Raw genomic sequence first — 22,992 nt, 5'->3', positions numbered from 1 at the left:
GTGGTTGTCCTTAGGTTGTGTGCCACACATAAAATTGCTAAGTCAAAGTTGGGGCTCTTTTTTAAAGAGTGTTTTTGTTTTTGTTTTTTTTTAATTTTTAATTAATTAATTAGTTTATTTACTTTTGAGAGGGAAGGAGGGAGAGAGAATCCCATGAGGTACAGAGAGAGGGGGAAAGACAGAGAGAGTATGGAGCCCAGAGCAGGACTTGAGCTCACGTGATGTGGGGCTCAAACTAAGAACTAACAAACCGTGAGATCATGACCTGTGCCAGAGTCAGATGCTTAAATGACTGAGCCACCCAGGCATCCCTTAAAGGGGTTTTGGTGTATATAGTGTCATGTTGGGTTTTTTGTTTGTTTGTTTTTAAGGGTTTTTTTTTTTTTTAAGGTTTTATTTTTATTAATTTTTAAAAAATATTTTTTTTATTTTTGAGACAGACAGAGACAGCATGAGCAGGGAAGGGGCAGAGAGAGAGTGAGACACAGAATCCGAAGCAGGCTGCAGGCTCTGAGCTGTCAGCACAGAGCCCGACACAGGGCTTGAACTCATGAACCGCGAGATCATGACCTGAGCCGAAGTTGGACGCTTAACCGACTGAGCCACCCAGGCGCCCCAAGGTTTTATTTATTTTTGAGGGAGAGAGCTCACACGTGTGTGTGCATATGCACAAGTGGGGGAGGGGCAGAGAGGAGGGACAGGATCTGAAGCAGGCTCTGCTGTCAGCACAGAGCCAGATTCAGGGCTCAAACCCATAAACTGTGAGATCATGATCTGAGCCGAAGTGAGATCACTGAGCCACCTAGGCAGCCCTATACTGTCATGTTAATATAGTTGTTTACCCAGTTAAGAATTTGAGGGAGGGCATTATTTTAATGGATAGCTTATAAAAATCTACAGTAGAATGCTTTGTGCATAAATGACATGTACTTGGAGCCATATACTGTGTAAACAGGAACATTGAAGATTCTTGAGGCAAAAACTATGCGTGGTTGAAACCACTTTCATAGATTTATTTATTTATTTATTTAATACTTCAAATTTCCTGTGGTATCCTGTACCCAATGGTTCATACTCTAGGAGGATATCACTTCTAGAATATTATGATAACCTTTGAGAAAAAAGTGAAGTCAAGCTTAGCACTGACCGGTAAGAATGGGGAAAAGCTTTTCACAGAATGAGAATTACTCCACATACCTCTGTCTGGTCCACGCCCCCAAGGCTTCACCTGGATGGCTGCAGTAGCCTCCTGGCTCTCCGTGCCTGTGCCCCCTACACACTGTTGTCAACACAGCCATCAGAGCGATCCTTTTAAATGTGAGCCCTGGAGGCTCTTTTCAGAACCTTGCAGTGACTTCCCTCAAAATGAATGCCAAAGTCTTTACCAGGTCCCGCACACCACCAAGCCAAAAACACTTATCTTCCTTCTGCCTGGAATTCTCTTCCCAAGATCATATGTACAACTCACTCCCTCATTTTCTTCAAGTTCCTATTCAGTTGTCATCAGGGAGCTCTATCTATCCCTGAACACCTAACATAATTAGCAGACCACCACTCTCCAAACCCATACCACCTTCATTGTATTAATTCATGTATTTTCTCTTTCTGCCTTTCCCGGAACACTCAATTTTTTTTCTCCATAGCACTTCTCACGCATGGTCTGATTCTATATAGTTGTTTGCTTAATATTCCTCTCCCTAAACATATGTGCCATCACAACAGGTTTGTTCACTGCTGTATCTATAGCACTTAGAACAGAACCTGGTACATAGGAAGTGCTCAATAAATACTGCAGTAAATGAATTGTAAAAAACACATTGGCTGTGTCACAAATATCGCATGGTACGAACATCAAATGCTTGTCAGTTTCTGCCCACACTATATTCAAGTTTCTGTGCTTTTGTGTTTAGAACACCTTCCTCCATAATTGTCTCACCCATTTGGTGCACTGTTCTTTATTCTGATACAATTTTTCCTGTCACTTTTGCTACCACAGGTATTCTTTTTTCTTTTGCATGTCTTTTCTCTTTTGTTAAAGTGTCTCTGTGCTAAGACGACTTTGCAGTCTTTTCATCCATTCACTCTTTCAGCAAAGGTACTGGCACGTGCTCTGAGCTGGCTACTAGGATGCAGCGGTGAGCTAGACACAGGCGTCTTGCCCTGCTGGGTCCTGCTCAGATCTCACACCTTACTGATCTCTGCAGCAGAGCAGAGATTTAATATGATTTTCAGATAGCTTGATTTCTAAAATATTCGTGTCAGTTATGCATGTGTATAATTTAGATGTTAATTCAAAAATCTGCCCCTTCCCTTTGCCAAATTTTTCTCCCTGTGCGACAGTATTTACCTTTATATCGCTAATAAATAACTTGGCTGTATTGCTCCCAATTTTTTTCTTTTTCAATTTTAGGCATTATTTCTTCCCTCTGGAAAATAGGACTTACGTATCACCACTGCAACCACCCACCATGTTCCAGATTTAATAGGATTTTGGCTAGTTAATTGTTCCGTGTTTACATTATTGGGACTCTAATTCTATCAAGCATAAATTCTACTGATTCCTTTTCCCTTTCTGCCTAACACTGTATTTCATTTGCTTAGTCATCTTTGCACTACTTATTGCCCCACACTTCCACCCAGTGGTATAAATACATATACTTTAATGCATACAGATACCTCAGGCACTCTTTCAACTTCTTGCTGAAGAGCTCTAGCTTGGAACCTGGAGACTTCTTCTGTGTTCACCTGTTGGATTGCCTTGTAGGCCTGCTGCATTAGTGTCATTTGGATTTCCTTTCACCATCATCCGGGAGATCATTATTACTCTCTTTCTGTCTCCCTGATCTTTTTTTTAAGTAGGTTCCATATACAATGTGGGGCTCAAACTCACCTCCTTGAGATTAATGCTCTACTGACTGAGCAAGCTAGGCACCCCTCACTGATCTTTCTTGGTTTACTCCATCTGTTTGGTTTTTAGTTTTTGTTTGTTTGTGGGTTTTGTTTCATTTTGTTTGGGGAGTACATGCAACTTGCAGTAGCTTCCTAAGAAAGGGTGTGTGAAACTGGGAGGGGACACCTTGTATGTTTGCTAGTGTCTCTCCTGCTTTCACAGTCAGTTGGCTGCATGTGAAGTTTTAGGTCGAACATAATTTTCCCTTGGAATGTTTGTCTTACTCCATTATCTTCTAGTTCTAGGACTAGTTGCTGCTGAAGACCAACACCATTCTAATTCTTGATCCCTTGTGTGAAACCTTTTTCCCTGTGAAAGTCTGTAGGGTCGTTATTTCACACTGTTGTGCTGGGTCTGTTTTTATACTAAGAACTTGGTATGTACTTTTCATATTGAGACTCTAGTTCTTTGGTTTTGTCTGTCTACAGTCTGTCTTGTCTTCTCCTTGGTCTCTCTTCTCTAGCTCTGAAATCTTATTCAAATGTTAGACCTCCTAGGCAGGTCCTGTCGTACCTTTCTCTCCTATTTTCTGTCATTTTCTTTTTGCTTTATTTTCTGGGAGATTTCTCAACTAGTTATTATAAGCTTTATTTTTTCTCATTTCTCCTATTATATTTTTACTTTTCAAGAGTTCTTGGTTCTCTGATTATCTGTTAGAGGATATAGTTTATTATCCTATTATTGACATTTTCTTCTTCCTGTGTGTTGTCTGTTGCCTTCTTTCTGCAGGAAAATGGGGGGTTCAACATGCAGTTACACAATCACTTAATTTCCTTGTTTTCAGAACGGTACTCTCTCCTCAACTGTGTGGAGCATCTTCCAGAGACCCCATTTTACCCATTTAGAGAAAACCTCCAAATGATCTGTCTGGCCAGGGAAGGGGCTGTTAGATTGCACTATGCCCTGTTCTCTGGAGCCCTGTTTGTTTTAATTTTTTTTAATGTTTTTGTTTTGTTTTTTGAGAGAGTGTGTGTGTGTGTGTGTGTGTGTGTGTGTGTGTGTGTGTGTGTGTGTGAGCGGGGGAGGGGCAGACAGAGAGGGAGACACAATGTGAAACAGGCTCCAGGCTCCAAGCTGTTAGCACAGAGCCTCATTATGGGGCTCAAACTCATGAACTGCGAGATCATGACCGGAGCCGAAGTCGGACGATTAACCAACTGAGCCACCACAGGTACCCCTGGAGCCCTATTTGTTTAAAGGATGTTTTAAAGCAGTGTTTCTGGTTTAATCCCACCTAATACTGCCCAACTCTGAGCCTTGAGGGGATATACATCACAGCGCTTCTCAGCTTTCACCTGCGGCTTATTCTGTTTTCTTGGATCCACTAAGACATTTACCAATGATCTGTTCCATCTTGTAAGCTCTAACTTCTTTGCCATTCTCTCTGTCAGTTTATGCTTTAAAAATTAACACTGGAGGGGCGCCTGGGTGGCTCAGTCATTTGGGCATCTGACTTCGGCTCAGGTCATGATCTCACAGTTTGTGAGTTCGAGCCCCACGTCAGGCTCTGTGCCGACAGCTCAAAGCCTGGAACCTGCTTTGGAGTCTGTGTCTCCCTCTCTCTGCCCCTCCCCTGCTCACACTCTGTGTGTGTGTCTCTCTCAAAAGTAAACATTAAAGAGAATTTTTTTAACAAATAAATAAAAATTAACACTGGATTCTCTACTAAGTGGAGTTTTAGGAGTGAGTGGATATGTGTTTGTATTTGATCCACTTGATTCTTGACCTCATTTATCATTTACACCATCTTTTTAAGGCACTAATGAGGCACAAGGAGTAAAAGACAAGTCCCTTGAGCAGCATGTCCATTTTTCTAAATGTCTCACTGGACCCAATCCTAAAATGCATGTGTGTGTAAAGGCTTTCCCATACCAAGCAATTCTTGGGGCACCAGGCTGAGAATTCAACTCAATTCTGACACTACCAGGAGATCAATGAGATTCCACAGGTAAAGCGCTCAGTCCCACAAGACCTCCTTCCACTTCAGATGCCACTTGCAAGCCCAAGTTACCTGTGCTTCTGACCAACCGGCTACAAATTGGAAGCTTAACCAGCCCCTCCAAGTCAGGATGCCGGTCACAAGTCCTGGTTGTTACCTGTACTTCTGACCAACTGGCTATAGGTGAGAGGTTCCCTCAGCCCCCTCCTTGGGTTTGACTGACTTGCTAGAATGGCTGACAGAGCTCAGAAAAAACATTTACTTCACTACATTACCGGTTTATTACAAAGGATATAACAACCAGAGGAAAAGAGATGCACAGATGCTTGTGTCCTCAGCTTGGGGCCTGCCCCAGTACATATGGAAGCATTCTGGTTCCCCAGAGTGGAATCTACCCAAACCCACCCCTCCTTTTGGAGGAAGCTTCATTACATAGACGTGATTGATTAACTCATTGACCATCGGTGATTGTTCAGTCTCTAGCCCCTCTCCCCTCCCCAGAAATCAGAGGGTAGGATTCCCTCTATTCATGGTCAGTTCCTCTAGCAACCAGCCCCCATCCTTAGGTGCTCTCCAAAAGTCAGCTCATTAACATAAACTCAATTGCAGTGGAAAGGGGCTTCTTATGAATAAGACACCCATTTTACCTCTACAGCTCTGAAGGGTTTTCTGGAACTGAGGACAAGAGACCATATATAACAAATATGCTATTACTCTTACTGCTCAGGGAATTCCAAGAATTTGGGGAGTTGTGAGCTGAGAAGAGTGGAGGAAGACCAAATGTATATGAGAAATACATTTTGAATCACCAGTACACATGAATGACCAAATATAAATGTGTCTTATAAATTACAGCATCGCAGTTGCCTGCAGTACATCCCACTTCAGACTCCGTCTCTGAACCCATTGTCTTCTTCTAAAACCACTTCCCAAAGTCTCTCCACCTTGTTTTCATCAGCAGACAGCTGTCCCTCTGCCGCTAATAAGTTCCTTTTGGCTCTTCCTTACTGTCTCTCACACATAGCCACTGAATTTTTGAGTTCTGCTTATTCTTTCTGTGGCCATCCTTGGGTTTACTTTTCCCTCTCCTATTTCCACAACCAGTGATTTTCATTACTAAGCCTAAATCTAGCCACCAACCAGAAGCAATGGTGTCCTTAGATGTCCTGTCAGTCTTCTTACAGTCTTCTTACTCTCTTGTGCGCTAACACTCAGTGGTGCCAGATGAAATCCAAACTCTAACCTAGCAAATTAGCCGTTGGCTTCAGCAGATGTCTTTCTGTGCCTTTATTGGTGATGCTCTCTCTACCCGGAGTGCAGGTCTTTTGGTCTTTTGGTCAATCTTAGTCCCTTTGGAGCTCTAGTCAATACTGGTTTTCTGTCTGAAACTTCATCTGCCTAATTTCTCCTCTTCACAAGTGCCCTTCCTCGTTTTTGAGTTGCAGTAGGATTGGAGAATCGTCTTCCACACTTTGTTGTTTCATGTTTTAATATTATCTGAATTTTGTTTTGTGTGTACGAATCATTCTAAGCCGCTGCTTCCTGCAATATTTTTTATTACGGCCAACTTCACACCTATACCAAAGTAGAATAGAACAGTGAAATCCGGTGTCATGACGCTAATATCACCCAGCAGCTATCAAGTCATTGCCAGTCCTCTTTCATCTATATACCCACTCTGCCACCCACTCGAGATTATTTCGAACTATATCCCAGGTATCTTATGTTCTTTCATAAATACAGCTTTCCAAAAGATGATTCTATTCCGTCAGTTTTGCTAGTTACCTTGGGAACATCCTTTTCGTTTTGTTTGTAACAGGATCCGAATAAAATCCATGGATACAAAATTGAGTACTATGTCTCTTAAATTGCTTTTACTTCAGAGGTTTTCCCTTCCTATACGATTTAATGTGTTAAAGAAACTCCAGTTGTTTTGCTGATTGCATTCTCATAGTGCTTGCCATGGTCCCTGTTTCCCCAAGAATCATGTTTGGGTTTTGTGGAGGAGTGAGGGGGACAGAGGAGAATTGAGGGCAAGATTTCTTTATAGATGGTGCTTATAAGATTCTTGAAAATTGAAGCCTAATGTCTTATTTCTTCATAATGGGCGCATGGCAAGGAAGGTTTGAATTGACCCTATATTGGTGTCATTTATTTGTTCAAGTACTTATTAACTTTAGACAAATGAACAACTTAATTTTTGTTGGGGGTAGTAGTTTTCCATTTCTTAAAAAGCCATTGTTATTCTGCCATCCGTGCATCTATATTAAGGTTAGACTCCATGTTTGCAAAAATAATTTGATGTGGATGGTGTGTTAAACCAAGGTACTGTTTGGAAGTAATAGCATCAAAATGATAACCTTAAGAAACTTGGTGTTCCTGGTGGCTTAGTTGGTTAAGAGTCTGACTCTTGATATTGGCTCAGGTCATGATCTCAGAGGTTCCTGAGTTCTAGCCCCACGTCAGACTCTGCACTGACAGCATGGAGCCTGCTTGGGATTCTCTGTCTCCCTCTCTCTGTCCCTGCTCTGCTTGTGCACTCTCTCTCTCTCTCTCTCTCTCTTAAAAATAAATTAATTTTTAAAAATGGTATCTTAAACTAGGTAAATGAAAACTGGTTTGAGGGAAAACTTCAGAGAATTTATTTTCATCTCCATTAAGTAATTGTGACGTGTTACTTTTTAGAGTAACTGAATTTTAAAATACTGTTTCTTCATTTACTCAGCACAAGCATTTCACTGAAGATATTCAAACAAGGCAGTATCGCTCGTTGGAAGTTCTGATAGGATCTGGCTATAATACCCCTGCAGACATTTGGAGCACGGCATGCATGGTAATGTTTCTTCCCCTTGACCTTGTTATGTGGTAGCTCTGTTATGTGGTATGTGATAGATGTTACGTTGCGTTGCGTTGCGTTACGTTACGTTACGTTACGTTACGTTAACGTTATGCGGTAGCTCTGTGCCTTGCTCTGTTTGCTGATTTTCAGTAGACTAGTGAATTTTACAAACAAGAAAATAAAACTTTTTGTGACATCACTGGCAGTCTAAATTTTCTGTCTGGATAGGTAGGAATTCAAAGCTAATTAAAAACACCTGGCATTCCGTTTGGTTCTGCCAAACTGCTGTTGCGCTGAAGGCACCAAATGTTTCTTACTGCTGCTGGGGGTTAGGGGCTGTTAGAAACAACTGCTAAGGTGGTACTGTTTTTGATGAGGAGGTTACAGGTACCCTTGCCCTTTCAGCTCTCATCTGTTTTCAGATCAGGGAAACCCCTGGAAACTACTTCATTCTGTACAGTTTGACAGTTCCTCAGACATCTTTACACCCCACAAGATGTGAAGCCCAATCATCCTAAGATTCTTAAATGGCTACTTTGTCCCTGGCAAACAAGTACTCAAGAGGTCAGATTTAGTTGATACTAAATGGTTTCCCACAAATAGCCTATGTTAGAACATGTTCTCTTGTTTCCTGAAATAGAGTATACTCTTTCATTTGTAATTGTGTTTCTTGTTTCTCTTCTACGAAGTTGTGAGTGCCATGCTGACAGGAATCGTGGCTGTTACGTATAGCTAATTGTGTGCTTCCGGGCCTGGCCCGTTATGAGTGGGTGCTTACAGTGCAGTTGTGGTGGTAACTACCCAGAATTCTGGCAGACTTTGTAGAGTGAGGGCATAATTTCCCACGAGACTGCCTTCATTTCAGACTCCAGCTGCAGACTCTGGAGTCCACAAGCCACCTGCTTTTCTGACCTACCGGCTACAAATTGGGAGGTTCCATTATCCTTTCAGATTCAGTAACTTGTTAGAATGACTCCCAGAATTTAGGAAAGCGTTAAAACTGCTATTACAGTTTTGTCATAAAGGCTACAAATCAGGACCAGTCAAATCAAAGCATGCATAGGGTGAGGCCTAAGAAGGTACCAAAGGTGAAGCTTCTGTGTCGTTGGGACGTGTCACTTTCCCAGCATATCAGTGTGTACCACCACCTAGGGAAGTTCACACAGCTTCAGGTGCCCAGTTTTGTTTACTAAGATTTCATTACTTAGTCATGATCGATTGAATGAACTCCATCTCCAGCCCCCATTCCTTCCCTGGAGGTTAGGATAATGCTGGCTCAAAGCCCCAGTTCTCACACAGTTGGATCTTGTGCAATTAGGAGGCATATCCAGCCCCCCAGTCTTAACTGTGTAGGGGGGGTGCCATTAAGTACTCATCACTTGGAAATGCCAAGCGTTTAGAGGCTTCCTGTCAGGAAACAGAAACAAAGACCAAATAGATTCTTTATTATATAAGCAGTACTTAGTACATATTTGTGGACCATCAAATGAGGAAACTAAACCAGAAACCTGTTAAACTGTCATTTCAATTAACAATATTCACAGTCAACTCTGGGAAAAACTTGAGAAACTACAGACTAGAAGATCATAGATTTCTTGATACGCACATTCCTGAAAAACTATGTCTTCCAGAGATAATAGAGTTAAAACTGTGTTGTTAATATGGCATGACCCTGTAAATCATTCTGTTAGGTAGGGTGTATCAGGGGTCTTTTAAGATGGCTGACTGCCTGAAATGTAAGGTTTGGTACTGTGCACCAGATGGAAGAACATTGGAATAAAATCTAACTTCTTTTAAAGTTTTATATTTGGAAGAATTTGATTTGCTAGAGAAAATACGTGCTAGAGATGCCACCGTTTACAAAATATAGCTAGTTTATAGATGACGTATGATTTATTATGATGTGGTTCTTAGTAGGAGGTTAACTGTTTAGGCCAGTAGGTCCTGCGTGCTATTTAGTACATTAATACTAAGGCAAAAAAATAAAAGGGGAATTAACCTTGCCTCCCGTTAAGTGGACCAGCTCACATGCAGGAAATTTCTTGACCAAGGGAAGGAAAGCACTTACCTGATATGACAATATTGTGACAAGTTGAGCCCCACTTGTTCCCCCAAATTTCTCTCGTTTTGCTAATAGACCTAGAAATGTTGCCTTACGTTTAGCCCGTAACCAGAAAGTAAAAACAAATCCTGGAATATCAGAAGTGCCTGAAAGCGATGGATCATCCTGCATCTGATACAATTAATTAATAGAAAGATTGGACCCTCTCTGAGAGAGAGTTTGCCTGCCACATTCGTGATTGAGACTACCGAGTTAGAAGGGCAGTTATGAAAAGGGAATGTTCTGTGAAGACCGTTTAAGAGTTGATAAAGAATAGATGTTTTTAAATCCTCCGTTCTGTGGATTTTGACAAATGTACAGTGACCTATATCTACCACAGGAGTATCCTGCAGAATGGTTCCACTGCCCTAAGATTGCTCTGTGCTCTGCCTGTTCCTCCCTCTTCCTCCAGCCCCAGCCCCTGGCCACCACCAATCTTTTTATTGTCTTCATAGTTTTGCCTTTTTCAGAAAGTAATATAGTTGGAGTCATAAAAAATGTAAACTTTTCAGATTGGCTTCTTTCACTTCATAATATTCAAATATTTAAGGTTCTCCTTTGTCTTTTCACGACTTGATGGCTCATTTCTTTTTCAACACTGAATGATACTCCATTGTCAGGATGTGCCAGCTCACTGGATTGCATAACTGATGTTGCCTATGTACGGCCGCGTGACCCTGACTGTCACAGAGCAGGCTCTTTGGTCAGCGTGAGACAAGGGCAGGAGTGGGAATTAGGAGCCCCTACATTCTAGGATGGGCTTTTTTGCTTGTCAGTTTGGGTCACAGTTTTCTTATCTGTAAAGGGAAGCGTATTCAACTGAAGTGTTCCGTAACCTAGAGCTTCCGCTAGTTTTGAATTTTGGTACTGTGATCTTTTGGTTTGGTTTGATTTGTGGGGGGATTTTTGCTATTACTTACAAAATGGTAACTACTAGCATCAACCTTATGTTCCAAAAAATAGTTCTGTCAGAGAGCTTTAGGTAACTAGTTATAAGTATCTAGACGAAAAGATTTAGAAAATACTAAAATCTTAGAAAATATTCTTTACTTCTGTGAACTTTAATTTCAGGATATTTACTGAGCTCCCACTCTGAGGCTTTGAAAAAGTACTGGTTTCTGAAGATAGTAACAAACTTTGATGAATAAGAATTAACAGGGTTTTTTTTTTCCACTTTGGGACTGTAAACCTCAGGACAGTAAGGGGGTGGGGGTAGAACACATACCAGGTTCAGTTTCAAAATAAACTGCTGGGATGTAAAACCAGCTATGCCTGGTAAGAAGCCATAGCATCCCTGACATTTTAGGGACTGTCCTGAAACTTCTAGTTTTGTGGCCTGGGCGGTAGTACAGTTCAGGTAATGTCTTGAGAAAAGCTGTCCCATGGGAAAACTGCAGAAGCGGACACTGGCAAGCACTGAGACCTGCATCTGGGCCCGAGTTAGAGAGTGTGCTCCGGAATCCACCCCGTGGTTCCTGTAATTGTCTGGGCCACTCAGTACCATCGACTCGATCAAAATTGACCCGTGACTAATGACTTACAACTGTACTTTTATGCCAATTAGGTTCTTTATACAACTGCAGTTGTACTACTTGCTTTTACTCCATCTTTTTATTCAGTGAAAGATTAACGTCACTCAGATGCTGTCTTTCCGTACTGCTTGGCACATATTCTAAAGGAAATCACTTTTTCACGCTTCTTGAACACTGTTTACAAGAGCTTTTCTTGTAGAAGACGTGTCTTTCTTTTCTCGGTGGTGAATGCTAAATGTGCCAGTCACATAAAACATGAATTGCTCTTGACCACATTTACACCCAACCCTTTTCTGATTTTCTATAGACCTAGGAATTGGAAGTTCTATCTAAAACTTTAGGGAGTATGTTCCAAAGCAAAACTTTGAAAAACTATACTTTTTGCCAAATAATAGTCATACGTAGGTAGAGATGTGTCTGTCTCAGTTTTTTGGTTTTGACGCTGGGTACAGAATCTTAATTTCTAGCCATGTGAAATTACAACATAAGAGGAGCTGCTCTTCTCATGAATAATTTAATAACTTAGAACCACCTTAATATCCAAATGTACCCCACTCAGCAAAAAGATAAACTCAAGAGAGCTGAATTGCTGATGGGGGGAGGGGATAATCCATATGTTGATGATGTTATTGCTGTTTTCCTGCTTCATTTTACTAAGATACAGGTGTGGAAGGAAAGCTCTTTAGGAATAATCTTTAAGATATTTTTTTTAAATGATCATCTGTGGCTTTTCCAGAGAAGGAAAAAATTACTTCATATTGAGCCAAATAGCAAGCAGTAAGCTTCCCAAAGGCTTCCTGTTGTTGTTGCTTTCATATATTGTCCTCTTTTTCTTAGGCGTTTGAACTGGCCACAGGCGACTATTTGTTTGAACCGCATTCAGGGGAAGAGTACACTCGGGATGAAGGTGAGTCCTCTTAACTGAGGATGTCTGTGCATGGTAGTTACACTTGTGTGGCCGTGTGGTTTGTAGTACTGAAGAGCTTAGTCTTTTTAGTATGCTAAGAATATATAAATCCCAGAAAAGATAGAAATATAAGATGTTTTATATTAAGTATTAGGTATACTCAATATTTTATAGTAGCTATTAAAGAACTCTGTGAGGATTAAGAGAAAAGGCTACACATGGTCAAACTAAAAATTGTATTTACTGGGTAATTTCTTCTAAAACATCTAGTTATTTTCCTTTCTCTATAAATCAGTGATTCATTCTTTACCCCATTTGAATTACCTGTTCGTCAGCTTGCTCACTTATGCCTGCAACTTTATTTGGAAGTCAGTAATTTTATAGGCAAACATACGATTTGAATGGTGTTTGTGAATGCAGAGACTATATCCTGTTTGTATACATTCTACAATATTGAGCATTCTCTTTTTCTAAAAATTAAAGCCATACTTTTTTTCTTTTTAAATGATATTAACATTTAGAGTTCCATTTTATTTATTTATTTATTTATTTTTAATTTTTTTTTTTCCAACGTTTTTTATTTATTTTTTTTGGGGGGGACAGAGAGAGACAGAGCATGAACGGGGGAGGGGCAGAGAGAGAGGGAGACACAGAATCGGAAACAGGCTCCAGGCTCCGAGCCATCAGCCCAGAGCCCGACGCGGGGCTCGAACTCACGGACCGCGAGATCGTGACCTGGCTGAAGTCGGCCGCTTAACCGACGCCCCTAGAGTTCCATTTTAAAACAAAATATTATTGGCTTACATTTTGTGATAGCCGGTGGGAAAGGCCCAAGCTGTGAGCTGCTCCATCTGAGAGGCTGTAAAAGCAGACAACTAAATGTGTGATTGTCGTAGACTGGGTCTGGAGTTCTCTCTTGTCCAGCAAGAGAGTGGGATGCAGGATTAAAATGCAAGAGAGGCTAATGTTCAGGAGTTGACAAGAGCCCTGAGTAAGGGTCCTTGCTCCATTTTTATTAGGATCAGAAGGCTTACAAGCGTGGCAGATGTGTAAAAGAGACCGTGAAACCATGAACATTAACTCATAGACGGGGGAATGAAGAGTTTTGAAGATAGGCGGTGTTAGGGGTTTGGGTCAATACAAAACAAAGCTGGGAGGGAGTTTGTTTACAGCAGGCCTGAGGCACCACCTCTGTTTACCTAAACTGGCCTAGGGGACAAGACAGAGCCTGCACCCTCAAGGGTCAGCAAGGCACCTTTTTTTTGCTAATTAGCTCCACTCTGGGCACTCTGGGCTCCACTCTAGGCCCTACTGGGGTCTATAGCCCTATTTACCTATTTTGGTCCTTCTTCCCTGTGAAAGCAGCTTTTTGCTATTGTACTAAGTTGGGGGGGTGTTTCTGCCCTGAATACCTAATCTTGTTTACCTCATTTTTGATACTTTCATCCTGAGGCTTTTCTATTCCAGTATTTTGTCCTCTACTGGGGGCCTTTGCCCTGTTTACCTAATCTTGGATGCGTTCATCCTGTAGCTTTCTATTTCCTTATGCCTTATTAACCCATCTGTGCAAGCTCAGGGAATTCCTAAGCTTAGTCCCCACATGTGATTTTTTTTTTTTTTTTTTTTTTTTATCATGGTGGTGGCCAGATAACTTAGATGAGATAATTGTGAATGAAAGAACTGTTAAAGAGGTATCTTACCTTCTTGATTAAACAGTTTGGGCAGATTTTGTTTTCAGGATTAACGGGAATTACTTTGAGAGAGCACTAGCAATATACCCTCCCAATAAGGAAAATATGTCCTTCACTCCCTGTGCTTTCCTCCATCTTAGGGAAATCAAGTTTTGTGCCCTGTGGAACCAAGAAAGCTCTATTTCTCACACTGTGGTCCCTTGGGATATTAGTAGGCATTTTTAGTAGGACCTCCTGACATTCCTAATAAGTACTGTTTGGAAAATGTTGCGCCAGTTCCCATAGCCAAATGCCTATTTTAGTGGGTACAGTATGGATGTGTTTTCTATACATCAGCCCTTGTAAGAATATAACTGTAATTACTGTCTATGTACACACTTAATTTTCCCTAGTCTTTGCTGCTTTTTTTTTTTTTTTTCTGGTTGTAAGTTTGGCACTATAGACTTACACCATTTTAGAAATGCCCTACTATAGGGGTGCCTGGGTGGCTCAGTAGGTTGAGCGTCCGACTTCGGCGGCTCAGGTCATGATCTCACAGTCCATGGGTTCGAGCCCCGTGTCAGGCTCTGTGCTGACCGCTTGCTCAGAACCTGGAGCCTGCTTCAGATTCTGTGTCTCCTTCTCTTTCTGCCCATACCCTGCTTATGCTTTGTCTCACTCTGTTCCTCAAAAATAAATAAATGTAATAGAAAGAAAGGAGGGAGGGAGAGAGAGAGAGAGAGAAAGAAAGAGAAAGGAAGGAAGGAAGGAAGGAAAGAAAGAAAGAAATGCCCTACTATCTTTGTTTGGGAGGGTAGTTGATTTTTTTTTTTCTATTTTTGTACACTCTCTGTAAATAGTGTGTGGTACAGAACACATAGAGCAGCTGGAATTATATTGTATAGGATCTTATGCTACCAAACTTGATGATTGAAACATATATAAAAAGTCCCAAGTAAGGAATAAGGGAGAACCATCTATCCTAGGTATTTCTATACAAATTTATTTCCTCCTGTACCAGTCAATACTAACAGTCTTTAGGTGAAACTTTAAACTACTGCCTAAGAGGCCCATAAGAGCAGAAAACAGCAAACCCTTATCCTCCAGCCAGTGTATACATAGTTTGTTACAAGTCACGGTAGGACTGGGGCCAACCTAAGAAGCATGTTCTCTGATGATATTCTCCAGCCCCTAACTCTTGGAATAATACTTGGATAATTTTGCCTATCAGGTATATCAGCCCTATGATCAATTGATAAACCAGATACAGGTTGCTGGAACTAAATGTAAAAACACATTCAGGGGAAAAATAATTCCTTGGTATAGGAAAAATATTAAAAGAACCAATACTTCACTTGGAAGTTTACAGAAGATAAACTGTGGTCTCATTTATAATCTGTTTATACAAAGACATTTATTTGCAGGTTTTGCCTAAAATAGGCAGAAATTTCTTAGCAGCTGAGTCCTTGTTACCGAACTATAAATTCAGTCAAAACTGCCAAAAGGTTATAGTGAATTCATGAATGTAAAGCCCTCTTAAAATGACAGCACCGGGTCCTTTACATGAGAAACAGATAGGACCTGAGACATTCACAAATTCCCAGATATATTGATGTCTCTGGCATATTATTATTCCCCTTTAAGGTAACGTTAGAAATCTTTAAGTAATTCCTTTTGATCTTCATGATTCTCTAACAGGATTAAAGTCCTTTTGTGACTAGCAGCCATCACTTTTTAAAATGTACTTCGTATTCTTAGTTACCTGCAGAATAAAAAAAGGTAGTAGAGCTGCCTGTAAGCGTGGATGGATGCTGGCCAGTCCCAGGCTCACCTGGGGACACACTGGACACATCCCTGGCAGTGTTCACAGTCCATATTCATGCCGTGACAGTTACAACGCACTGCTATGATGTGGACATCTTTTCGTGGCCTACAGAAGTCAAGTAGCTGTATTTTAAAATGTTTTTCGGGGCACCTGGGTGGCTCAGTCAGTTAAAAGCATCCAACTTTGGCTCAGGTCACGATCTCACAGTTTGTGAGTTCAAGCCCCACAACGGGCTCTGTGCTGACAGCTCAGAGCCTGGAGCCTGCTTCGGATTCTGTGTCTCCTTCTCTCTCTGCCTCTCCCCCACTTACACTCTGTCACTCTCTCTCAAAGATAAACACTAAAAAATTTTAAAAAATAAATGAAAAGTAAAATGTTTTTCTCTAATTTGTACTTAAAATATGATTTATTTTAAAACAAATAGCTCTGAACTAGACATGATGAGATGTGGGTTTTCATTTGAGTTCTAGCTCCTTTTAGCCCTGTACCTTCAAGTAAGCCATTTATTCTCTCTGAGGTTCTATTTTCTCATCTTTACAATGGGGTATTAATCTTTGGCCTGTTGTACAGGGTGGTCGTGAAAACTCAAATAATCATATGTGATAACTTAATCGTCATGAACATTGTTAAATAGAGTGATATTATTACGTGAAGCCCAGGGCAGTATCATAAATAAATAACAGTTCCAGAATGTATAAAGAATATTGGTACAGTTTTTCACCTCATCTGAAAAACCCACCTGAACCTAGATGTATAGGCAAAATAGAAATAAAGATCTAGTTAAGCCTCCAAACTCCAGAGTGGGACTTGCCAGCTGCTATCAGGTAACCAACCACCTGAAATAATTCTCGACCTTCCCAGTCTCCCCTGGAATATCCTTGGTTATATTTGTAGTTACTCTTAAAGAGCTAGTCCTTGAAAAAGCTATTCATAAAAAAAAACCCTTTACAGCTTGTCCTTGATCCTGTTCTTCTTACCCTTCTATTTTAGACCACATTGCGCACATTATAGAGCTGATAGGCAGAATTCCAAGACGCTTTGCCCTCAGTGGGAAATATTCACAGGACTTCTTCAATCGCAGAGGTAGTATTATTAACATGAGTTTTCGTCTAGGCCCCAGGTATACAACTTAAGGAAGCAGAGCATTCACACCAAGATTGTTTTTAGTTATCTTATCACTCAAGTCCCACTGGAGTGGGTGCGTGATTTTGTTATGGTTTTCTGGACTCTCCATTAGGTGGATAGAGTCCTCTTCCTATTTAGGACAGAAAGCAACCCTGAAATGCTTCATAAAGAGGTGTGCATGCTACTCTTTCTGCCATTGTCTAGAACTGCATTTGTTACTCCTGTTATGTATGTCTTTTTTTTCCCCTTTCCTGAAATGTTTGAAACATACAGATCACATTGCATTGATCATAGAACTTCTGGGGAAGGTGCCTCGCAAGCTCATTGTGGCAGGAAAATATTCCAAGGAATTTTTCACCAAAAAAGGTAAAATAAATGTGTTTGTTCCCAGACATTAAGGGGGCAAAGTGTTTAAAAATGAAGAGGTAAGTACTGCTGGGTACATGTATTCCCAGCACCTATAGAAGAATGGTCCTGTCTTGACTGCTGAGCTGTAGTAGTGTGGTCAAGAGCAGAGACTGGAACCAGACTATCTGGGTTCAAATCCCAGCTGCTACACAACCTCAGTCTGCTGATTTCTAACTGGAGATTATAAGTGTCTACTTCATATTGAATAAGTTACTTTGTATATAGTACCTGGCACATTGATTACTCCTATTATAGCACTTCTGGAAAATGGGCAGATTTTTGCTAGCATTTGGTCTAAGAACTGCCTCTTTCAAAGGGCAAATCATTTACTTCAAGCTTCCTAAGGGCAGGATTACATCTCACTCTGTCTTGTGGCCTAGTGACACCCAACATAGTCACTTAAGCCCATCAGTTCTACAAATTAACTTTACCCTTGACAATTTTATAAGTTTATGTCATCACTGAGGAGTGAAGGAAACCAAGAGAATACTCTTACTTCAACTTTTTGACTCGATAATATACATTGACATATTTAAATGTGTACTTATGCATACAAATAAAATTTGAAAGCTGAAATTTGAACACCTGACATGGAAGGGATTGGAAGACTGGCCTTTTTTTCCCTTTTTGCCATGATTCCCTTTTTCCTCACAACCTCTACGCTAATGCTGAGGAAAATCATTTTTCTCAACACTTGACAGCAAGCATCCTCAGAAACATTTAATGTTTCTATTTTGGCAGGAAAATACTGAAGTGCTTCATAAGAGTTCCTCCTTGCACAAAGACCAGTTAATGGCATGCATATACCGAGTAGGTAATTAATCAGGCACTCACTGCCCACAGAAGAGACCTCAAATAAGTGTTGTAGAAGTTTTAAAGCAGCATTTACCTTAATAAGGCACTGTAATTGACCTTATTTTTTTTTAATTATCATTTCAAAGAAGCAAAATTTAGAATGACATTCCAGAATACTACAAAGTGTAGTGTAGCTATATCTGAAACCTGTGTGGGGTTTGTTCTTTTAGTCTTGTTGCTTTTATACAGGTTTGGCGTGGTATTAGCTCTTACTGCCTTATTTGGAAGCAATATTTACTAGACTGTTAAGTCAAAAAAAAAAAAAAAACAGTACAAACAAATTGTTCTTGGTATGTGGTAATAAACTGCCTCTGAACACCATATGACACCATGTTGCATATATAGGCATTTAATATTCATTTTAGTGAATACCTAGTTCATGCTAGGCCTGCCCAATTTGACTGGGACAGAATATTCTGGAATGGTGGAGCAAACAAATTATCTTAAGTTTTTAGGCCCTCAGAATGGAGAATGTGAGAAATTTGAATGAAGAAAGATTCAATTCTGGTGGCAAAATTTCTTTATAGAGCACCCGGATTAGTTCCTGGATATCCACAAAAGGCTCTTGTCACTTGTCAGTGTCAGTCAGTTTCTTTTGTATTGTCTTTATCATAGGTGACCTGAAACACATCACGAAACTGAAACCCTGGGGCCTTTTTGAGGTTCTAGTGGAGAAGTATGAGTGGTCTCAGGAAGAGGCAGCTGGCTTCACGGATTTCTTACTGCCCATGTTGGAGCTGATACCCGAGAAGAGAGCCACTGCTGCCGATTGTCTCCGGCACCCTTGGCTCAACTCCTAAGCCCCAGCCTAACAGCGCAGCAGAGATCACATGCTGACCCTCACCCCTCCCCAACAAGCATTTCCCTCTTCCCTTTTCAGGGTGAAGCTCTTATTTCAAGGGTTTCCTAAGGGGTTTTGTTTTTTTGTTTTTTTGTTTTTTGTTTTCTTGTTTTCTTTTTTTAAATCAATCTGTTCATTTGGGTTTGCTTACTTGACCCTGTGGAGATCCCCCACAGCCATTGGGCATCCTAGGTGAATTTGGCCTTGATTGGGCTCTGCCAAAGACGAATAGACTAAAATGTGAAACAGCCTCTCACCCTGTACCCTTGTCTTTCCATTAGAACACCCTTTAAATTATACACATCCTTTTTAAAAACTATGAAGATGTATGAGCTCATCCTTTTATTCACTGACTCTAAGAGTCAAATTTTCTAGTGCGTATCCTAGTGCCAGCATAAGGATGAGAAGGGGAAAGGGTGTTACTTCTGTGTACAGCAGAGACATTAAACTTGCTGTATCCAGGCTGCATCATCTACCTGGACTGTTTCTGTTGCTCTCTATGTTCACATTTTTTCCTGCGACTTTCAGGCTATCTTTTTAAAGGAGCTGTATAAGCTCCAAATTTGGGTACCATTTTATCACTGTTCAAAGCACTATCAAATTCCTTTCATCCTTTAATAACTCTAAGATCCTTGAATCTTTGGTGTGATTTTTGATGAGAACAGAAGCGGAACCATTGATTTGTAATTTCTGCAGAACCACAGCTGTTTTGCAAAACAGTCCTTTCCTGTGTGTCTTCTGTTACCCTAACAGCAGAGTTCGTTCATTTGGCTGTTTTGTTTTTCATTGTTTTAACCCCTGGCTGGCACTTTACTCACTGCACTTGAGTTTATTGCCCCATAACTAACTAAAGAATTCAGGATGACTCTAGAAAGGAGATCTGGGTATCAGAGATTTCCCCTCTAAGAAGAAAATGCCCTAGAATTCCTGATTCTTTTCCAATCAGTCCCCTACTTGTATTCACAGCTTTTTCTTCATCTTGTCCAAATTTAGCCTTGAAGCAGTTTCCCTCTGTGGCTTAGCCTTTCTCATTTTCTGAGAGGCTTCAGGTCTTAAGTGAAATCCCAGTATAGAAGAACCAAGGGGAAGGGTGGGATGGCACTTTTTGGGGTGGGGTTTTTTTGTTTTGTTTTGGAGGGGGTGTTTTGTTTTGTTTTTATTTTTGTTTTTTGTTTTTGGTTGTTTTAAGATTAGCCATTCTCTGCTGCTATTTCTTTGTATAATGTAAGTTTTTAACTGCAATTTTGGGATAATTGAGATGTACTTGAGGCTTTTTTTTTTTTTTTTTTTTTTTTAATGAGAAAAGGCTCTGTGAATCTTACTTTAGAATGGGCGTCTCTTAGACTTGCCCTAGACATCATATATTCCTCGGGTCATATTGAAAAGTAAAAGAGGGGCAGGCTTGGGGTCACAGCCACTTGTTCAGCACAGACCAAGTGGGCCTTGAGGACTACAGCATTCTGCGGAGACGGCTCCAGGAGTGATTTACAGAAAGCCAAGGAAGTGCAACTTGAGGCTCTCCTAGCAAAGCTGCTGATGAGACTTTCAGGTAGCTGACCCTCTATACAGGAAATTGGAGTCCAGATTCTGCCATTTTTCCACCAACAACAGCAAAGGAAAACATGGTGCAATTATGCAATCCATTTAACTCATAAACCTAGAACCCTGAGTACCGATGGCCAGCCATTCATCGGATCCTTGATTGGGTAGTCCTGAAATCAGACATGTTCCTGTAGAAAGAATTTTAAGTGAGGCTGTCTATGCACCTATCAAGAATAAAGAAAATAGATTGTATCCAACAACGGCAGGGAAAATCCTTCGGCACTTCTAATCCACTTTGGCTTTTCAGCTGTATATACATCTAAAGCAATAGCAGACTAGAACTGAATTCTTTTCTACACTGTAAAATAACAATTGTGGAATTACAGGAATTCTGGTGATGATATTAAAGTAAAATAACCAAAACACAAATAGAAGGCCCCATTTTAACAATTGATGTAAAAAGAAATTTTAAGAAGAGAGAACCTATAACTTCTTTCTTGGACATGTTTTCCCTCCAAATAAGGGCTTTTCCCCCTGTCATTTAAGGAGCCAGATGAATTAGAAGCCGTAGAAAGAGGCAGCTATAGAAATTGATCTTCCAAGTACCCCATGTACCTTTATTGAACTTAATCATAATACTGTCAAATTGCCATGATCTTACTAAAGGATTTCTATTGCTGTCAGTTAAAACCCCAAATGCATTTTTATTCTTTCTATCAGGTGCATTGTCTGTTTTCTTTATAAATGCAGTACAATAAACAAATTATTTAATAACCTACATGTTTCCAGAGCATTTCTGTTCATTTGTTGCCCAAGTTGGTCTGAGCCAACCTTCAGGATGGAGGAAAGGATTGGTTGAGTATGCTTTTTGTACTTAAATAAGCAGTGAAATTGTATAGCTTGAACACATGCCACTTTATGTCATTTGTAGCTTTGCTTCTATCTTTAAATTGGGGGTAGGTGAGATTAACAGTACATTTTGGAAAGTTTTAAGAAAATTGTTATTCCCTATATCCAATAGCATTTTCCCAGAATATTTGTGGTAATGTCTTTCCCACCCCGGCCTCAGATTACAATCATTGTAGATGCAGAACGCCAAAGATTTGTGAACTCTGCCTAAGGCACTGGCATGACAAACCCTATTGTGCCCAGGCTGTCATACACATCTGATTTATTGCTTAGCACAAATTCTTAGACATGGAATGGCTGGGCCAGGTTGTAAGCACATTTTTATGGCTTGTAGTGAATGTCCCATAACTTCTGTGGGAAACGGACTGTTTGGCTGTGACTAGCAGTGTTTGGATGGGCCTGTTAGGATCGCACTCATTTTATTCCTTTTTTAAAATCTTTTTTTTAGACTTATTTTATTTTTGAGAGAGCACAAGTGGGAAAGAGGGCAACAAGAGATCACACAAGAGGGGAGAGCACAAGAGGGGGCAACAGAAGATCTGAAGTGGGCTCTGTGCTGATAGCAGTGAACCCCGTGCAGGGCTCAAACTCACAAACAGATCATGACCTAAGCCAGTCGGACACTCCACCGACTAGCCACCCCAGGCGTCCCCACACTCATTTTATTCCTGATGCCCAGTTTGAGTGCCAAAAAAAACAGGAGTGTCTTGTTTTAATTTGCAGATTGGATGACTAGTGAAGTCAGAAACTTGTTTCATGGGTTTTTGGCCATTTTTATTTGGTTATCTACCTCCATTACCCAGCTCTATGTTGGTGTGGTTCCCTATTTGATTATGTGGTAAGGATTTGTTATATACTAAAGATGATGCATTTTTATCATTTTCCATCACATACTTTTCCAATTTTTTATTTGCCTTTCATTGTTATGTTTGTTAACGTTATTCAATAGAAAGTCCTTCCCCACCCCTGAACTACATAAACTGTCCTAGTTAATTTAATTACATCATGCTGAAGACCTGTGTAGTGTGTTCATATTGTAGTGTTGCCCAGAAGAGAATGTAACATGTTTAAAAAACAACCTAAACGAATTAAACCAGAATTCCTCAAACCAACGTGTTGGTTTACTGGACTGACCAGTCTAGGCAGTCTCACTAGGCCTTGTGTCAAATGTATGGGCCTAGAGCTCAGAGGGTTTTGGAAAACTTCATTGCTGTTGTCCTAGGAGAGCTTGTCGCAATCTCAAAAGAACCAGCAAACGGAGATGGAGTTAAACCATCCCCCTCCCCGGACCCCTGCTTTTCACTCTTCATTTGCCCTGAGTGTCCATAGGGGAACCATTTAGCTGCCCCAGAGCAGGCCCAGGTTACAAGACTGTATTACTGCCCATTCTTTTATTTGTGAAACCTGTGGAATCTAACAGTCTGCCCTTCTGAGGAAAGGGATTTGCTGTTGGATGACTGTCTCATAGAAAATGGATGATTTATTGATAATAGAATCAGAATTACATTTACTCCAGAAATAAGGCCTAATGACACCAAAGAAGCTTGAA

At 40.6% G+C, this 22,992-nt stretch overlaps 1 protein-coding gene across 1 annotated transcript in view; it reads left to right on the top strand.

Moving 5' to 3' along the window:
• SRPK1 (SRSF protein kinase 1) overlaps positions 1-19,506 on the top strand; it is a 79,339-nt gene extending 59,833 nt beyond the window's left edge. Inside the window, 4 exon segments of the mRNA XM_042986202.1 lie at positions 7,615-7,722; positions 12,199-12,268; positions 17,162-17,254; positions 18,767-19,506. Coding sequence (XP_042842136.1) covers positions 7,615-7,722; positions 12,199-12,268; positions 17,162-17,254; positions 18,767-18,951 — 456 coding nt within the window. The 3' untranslated portion in view covers positions 18,952-19,506.
• The last annotated feature ends 3,486 nt before the right edge of the window (positions 19,507-22,992 follow it).

This window comes from Panthera tigris, chromosome B2 (assembly GCF_018350195.1).
Source record: "Panthera tigris isolate Pti1 chromosome B2, P.tigris_Pti1_mat1.1, whole genome shotgun sequence".
Taxonomy (NCBI): Eukaryota; Metazoa; Chordata; class Mammalia; order Carnivora; family Felidae; genus Panthera; species Panthera tigris.
The sequence above is the reverse complement of the archived record's forward strand: the minus strand, read 5'-3'. Positions and strand labels throughout refer to the sequence as shown.